Source organism: Bufo bufo, chromosome 7 (genome assembly GCF_905171765.1).
Source record: "Bufo bufo chromosome 7, aBufBuf1.1, whole genome shotgun sequence".
Taxonomy (NCBI): domain Eukaryota; kingdom Metazoa; phylum Chordata; class Amphibia; order Anura; family Bufonidae; genus Bufo; species Bufo bufo.
This window is the reverse complement of record NC_053395.1, coordinates 189,975,826-189,981,825: the sequence shown is the minus strand read 5'-3', so window position 1 is coordinate 189,981,825 and position 6,000 is coordinate 189,975,826. Positions and strand designations below refer to the sequence as shown.

At 45.0% G+C, this 6,000-nt stretch overlaps 1 protein-coding gene across 2 annotated transcripts in view; it reads left to right on the top strand.

Moving 5' to 3' along the window:
* The first annotated feature begins 2,324 nt into the window (after positions 1 to 2,324).
* The window catches only part of CERS6 (ceramide synthase 6), a 212,501-nt gene continuing 208,825 nt past the window's right edge, over positions 2,325 to 6,000 (top strand). For both annotated transcript variants that reach the window (XM_040441028.1, XM_040441027.1), the window contains exon 1: positions 2,325 to 2,645. In XM_040441028.1, the coding sequence (XP_040296962.1) occupies positions 2,476 to 2,645 (170 nt within the window). In that variant the 5' untranslated portion in view covers positions 2,325 to 2,475. The remainder of the gene's footprint in view (positions 2,646 to 6,000) is intronic.

The window sequence follows — 6,000 nt, the reverse complement described above, 5'->3', positions numbered from 1 at the left end:
CTGTTATTACTGGCGGGGGCTGTTATTACTGGGGGCTGTTATTACTGGCAAAGGGGGGGGGCTGTTATTACTGGCAAAGGGGGGGCTGTTATTACTGGCAGGGGCTGTTATTACTGGCAAAGGGGGGGCTGTTATTACTGGCGGGGGCTGTTATTACTGGCAAAGGGGGGGCTGTTTGTTATTACTGGCAAAGGGGGCTGTTATTACTGGCAGGGGCTGTTATTACTGGGGGCTGTTATTACTGGCAAAGGGGGGGGCTGTTATTACTGGCGGGGGCCGTTATTACTGGCAAAGGGGGGGCTGTTTGTTATTACTGGCAAAGGGGGGCTGTTATTACTGGCAAAGGGGGCTGTTATTACTGGCGGGGGCTGTTATTACTGACACAGAGGGGCTCTTATTACTGGGGGCTGTTTTTACTGGCACAGAGGGGCTGTTATTACTGGGGGCTGTTATTACTGGCACAGAGGGGCTGTTATTACTGACACAGAGGGGCTCTTATTACTGGGGGCTGTTATTACTGACACAGAGGGGCTCTTATTACTGGGGGCTGTTATTACTGGGGGGTGCTATTACTGGCAAAGGGGGGGCTGTTATTACTGGCAAAGGGGGGGCTGTTATTACTGGCAAAGGGGGGCTGTTATTACTGGCAAAGGGGGCTGTTATTACTGGCGGGGGCTGTTATTACTGGCACAGAGGGGCTGTTATTACAGGGGGCTGTTATTACTGGGGGCTGTTATTACTGGGGGCTGCTATTATCTCCAAATACTTATTATGAAATCTTTCTCATTAGGATAAAACACCTCATCAGCTCCACTGAGCCCCCGGCCAAAGTGTGGAAGTGGCGTCCGAGATCCCCAAGGGCCAAGCCAAGTAACTGTAAGTTTTCCGGCCCTTTGAGGGTGACCAAACTGCTGCGGCCCCCGATGAATTTGAGTTTGACACCCCTGCCCTAAAGTGAGGAAAATTCTACTTCACAGGTGTTTTTTCCTTCCTCTGGATCAACTTGCAGGATAACAGGCCGAACTGGATGGACAGATGTATTTTTTCAGCCTTATGTACTATGCTATAATAGTGCCTTAGGGTATTCATGTCAGGCAGTAGTGTTATCCCTTTACTTGGTACTTTTTGATACACTATTTTTGGGTACTGATTTATAACATTAAGGGCCTTTGTATAAGCGGGAGGGAGCGCTTTTTTTAATTTTTGGAATGTTACCTTTTTAAGTATGTTTATATAATTGTGGTCTAATAAATTATATGTTTTCTTTATAAGTTGGTCTCCCATGTAGTTTCTCTATAATAGAGTATAATAGATATATACTCTATAGAGTGAATCGATTCTAAAATTGAAAAATACAACCCAATTTTTTTTTTTTAAGTTCTGATTTTAAGAAACCTGAGAGGGAGGGAGGGAGAAGGAAAGAGGACAAGAGAGAGAGACAAAGAGAGGGAAAGGGAGGGAGAGAGGAAAAAGAAAAGAGAGACCAAAAGAGAGAGAGAGAGAGGGAGCGATAAAGAGACAGAGATAAACGGTGGAGAAAGTGGGAGAGAGTTTTCCAAGCAGTTGGGACACTTTCAATTTGGGTCGAATTTATTTGTACCTGAATAGTATTGGATGGCAAAATTACACCCAAACTGAATTGTAAGAAATGTGTTATTCTCTAATTAAAATCAGTTTGATGACCTGAAACATTCAAGTGTGACAAATATGCAAAAATAAAAGAAGTTGGGAAGGAGGCAAATACTTTTTACAGCACTATAGAGATCAGTGCTCATGCATCATGTATTACCATTTGTTTCAGTGTTACGCGTCTTTATTACTATGCGTTACATGTTACTTCCATAATATAGTATCTTCTGCATTGTTCATGGAGAACCACAGTAGGCAATAATGTAAGCTTATACTATTATCTACATGATTAGACTTAGGCAAGCATTCTGTATCTTCCCTAATAAAACACGTCATCTTCTCTCTTGTCTACCAGCCAAGTCCTAAAGATTTCACAACCCCTCTCTAAACTGTAATGATTTTGCAGTGTCTCCTCATGGAGCCTTGTCATTAGCTCGGAGACTAGAAGATGCTGCAGCTCAGAGCACATTGTGCTAATATGTGTAGAGGAGGAATACATGAGAAATCACCCAATAAAGGCTGGGATCCCAGTCCGGCAGACAGTACTGTGTACACCGTCCAATCCTGGGCATGCTTACAACAGAGGAGAGGGAGGCTTGCAGCTGCAGATGCTCCTGTGTGTGTATTATGTGTGTGCAGAATCCTCCCCCTTCCTAATGATGAGAAAGGCAGAGAGAGAACAGAGGCAGAGCTAATAGTGATTAGCACCCAGCACTTCCCACAGACACCTATAAATCTAGCAGCAGCAGCATCATTGTTCTCCAGCATCAGCACCATCCTGCCAGCTGCGGCTGCATCAGGTAGACCCACGGGAAGGCATCATCAGAGCAAGGGCAAGGAGTCAAGATGGCAGGTATCCTAGTTTGGTTTTGGAATGAGAGATTTTGGTTGCCTCACAATGTAACCTGGGCAGATCTGAAGAACACAGAGGAGGCTACTTTCCCCCAGGCTGAAGATCTCTACCTTGCCATCCCTCTGGCATTCTGCATCTTCATGATACGCCTGTTCTTTGAAAGGTAAGTCACTGGCATACTCTGTAGACTCTGATATCTGGGGGGATGAGGGTTGATGGGGGTGGGGGGGGGGCTTTTAAGGTATATGGGGTATAGGCTAGATCCTTGATCCTCATGCTCTACTTCCATGTGCTGAACTTGTGTTGCTAAGAAATCAGCTACTGCAGAACCTCATAGTCCGTTGGAACAGGATTGCTCAAGAGCTTCCGGAGCAGCTGTGCTGGAGCATGTACAGGGTTGATATATAGTGCACTGGGTCACATAATATCAATTTTAATTTAGTGCGAAGGAGCAAACCCTTATCAAACAGAGCTGCTAAACTGGGGATATGTTCCTGTGGGTTCCTACAACTAAAGAACTCACCATGAGCAGAGTAGTAGAATTTCAGGTCTTCCATCCCATTGAAGAACATGGCAGTCGGCTTGAAAGGGCACAACAGAATGCATTAGACAACAGAGCAAGTAGAGATGAGATTGACTTTTGGTGTAGGCACCATGTATCAAACTAATAGACACTCGCAGTTGGCCCATGGAGCTCGCAATCTGATGTAGGAGGGCATGTCTGCACACATTGCTGCTGGTGTTGGAGGCAAAGCTCATTATTGGGAAATGCTCTTTGGTCTTATCTCCTCAGGCTGATCCTCAGTGTAACATGTAACAAGGATCGCACTGTGGGGTGGGATAATCTATCTCTTCTTTCAACAGATTGTGCTATTACTGTCAGTAGGAGGCGAGATTTGCTTGGGAGTCCTCAGCAATACTGAGTGTAACAGAGGTCAACTCCATGTCTCCTTTGATGCTGGGGATCTATAAAGAGAAGAAAGGATCTCACTGTGGATTCATCTTCTTATACTGTTGGTTGGCAGTAAAAGGGTTAAAACAAGATGCCACTTTCAAGTGCTCCATTATGCCAATGGCAGCTAATTGTTTTCTCACATATCTGCCTTAATTAATTAGCTCTGTCATCAAATGTGGAAGGACGATGCTATTGTGAAGGGAAGGAGAAGGTTGTCACTTCCTAACAATGTTCCTCACAATAAGGGCTCATGCACACGACCGTATGTATTTTGCGGTCCGCAAAAAAAAGGATCCGCAAAAAACACGAATGACATCCGTGTGCATTCCGTATTTTGCAGAACGGAACAGCTGGCCCCTAATAGAACAGTGCTATCCTTGTCCGTAATGCGGACAATAATAGGACATGTTCTATTTTTTTTTTTGCGGAACGGAAATACGGACATGCGGAAACGGAATGCACACGGAGTAACTTCCCATTTTGTTGCGGACCCATTAAAGTGAATGGTTCCGCATACGGGCCGCAAAAAAAGAAAACGGAGCGGGCATGGAAAGGAAATACGTTCGTGTGCATGAGCTCTAACCTTTGTAGCATTTTTTTTTTAAAAAGGAAGAGTTGTGGGAATGTGGTCACCTCAAATCCACCTCCCATCATTGGGAGAAGACGCAGAACAGAATTATCACAGGCACAGACTATGAAGGGGACTTATCATTAGGGCAGTTCATTGGAGTCCCATTGGCCAGAGGGAGCCCATAGCCCTTGTGGTCTCAGCACTCCTTCAACGCGCATGCGCACATTCTCTCCACTTGTGTCGATTGGAGTTTCAAAAATGGCTGAGCAAGTATGATCTGATATTTCTGGCAGTCCTATAGAGGTGAACGGAGAGCATACCCCCCTGCATGGCTACCTCTCTATTCACTACTATGGGAGTTCCAGACATAGCTCAGGCCAGCGCTCTGCTATTTTTGGAACTCCCATAGTGGGAATACAGTAGAGGGGGGGGAAAACTCCACTTTATTTTTGGGTCCTGTTTTGGAGATAGGAGAGTATGGGACCCACACCTATCTGACACTGATGGCATAACCTGGCAATATTCCAGAAAGTGTCTGAGTTTTGAATACCCCTTTAAGTAGAGAGCCATAACTACCCCTCAAATGCCTTTTATTTACCCAAATCAAATGCATTATGGCTATAGTGATCAGTAACACGGGGCCCTGACTTCATGCCTGTGCACCTAGATCATTCTTATGCTGCCCCTAATCTGAACTGACTGTTTTCTATTGGTGGTAGACTTTTTTGAGATGTATTTTTAAATATTATGTTGGAATGTTCTCAGGAATGCTTTACCTTGAGACAAGCATAGGCTGAGACCAGACTGGGCATTTGGGACATTTGACATCAACGTACCTACTGTACTGCAGTGTTGGTGCTTAAAAGGGTTTTCCAGGAAAGGTTAAAAAAATAAAAGAACAATTACTCACCTCCTAATCCTTACTTCTGCCATTCCAGTGTTTACTTGATCCTCGAAGATCTCCTGTGCTTCTTCGACACATAAGAAAAAACAAGGAAATGCACACTCAACCAATCGCTAGTTTAGGTTACTTTCACACTAGTGTTTTTCTTTTCCGGCACTGAGTTCCGTCCTAGGGGCTCTATACCGGAAAAGAACTGATCGGTTTTATCCCCATGCATTCTGAATGGAGAGCAATCCGTTCAGGATGCATCAGGATGTCTTCAGTTCAGTCTTTTTGACTGATCAGGAAGGAGATAATACCGTAGCATGCTACGGTTTTATCTCCGGCCCAAAAAACTGAACACTTGCCGGAATGCCAGATCCGGCATGCGCAGACCGAAAAAAAAAGGTGAAAAAAATAAATGTAGGATCTGTTTTTCCGGATGACACCGGAAAGACGGATCCGGCATTTCAATGCATTTGTAAGACGGATCAGGATCCTGATCAGTCTTAAAATGCCATCAGTTGGCATATGTTTTGACGGATCCGGCAGGCAGTTCCGGCGACGGAACTGCCTGCCGGATTCCTCTGCGGCAAGTGTGAAAGTACCCTTAGGCAGGTCACCGCCTGGGTGGAAACTTAAGTAAGGGTCCTATCAGTTGCTTTGAGTCTTCAGGCACTGCTTAAAGGGGTTTTCCATTATTTTAATATTGATGGCCTATCCTCAGGATAGGTCATCAATATCTGATCGGCGGTCAGCTGGTTGAAGAGAAGGCTGCGTGCCGTGCCAGCACTGCCTTACCTTCTTAGTTTGCCTGCTTGCCGTCGACATCAAAATTGAAGTGCATAGGAAAGAGCCATTCCATACAATTGTAATTACATGTGCTCAGCGCGGTGATGTCGACAGCGAGCAGGTGAACAATGAAGGGAAGGCTGTACTGGTTTTCTTGGACCCAGCTCTGAGGAGCTTGCACATGTAGGTCTTGCCTGTTGCTCAGCTAGAGACACATTAATTAGTCAGGGAGAGGACCAAGTCCATCTCTTGGCAACACAATCAGCCAAGACGTTATGTTTTATGTTTTAATATATGCAAATGAGCCTCTAGGAGAA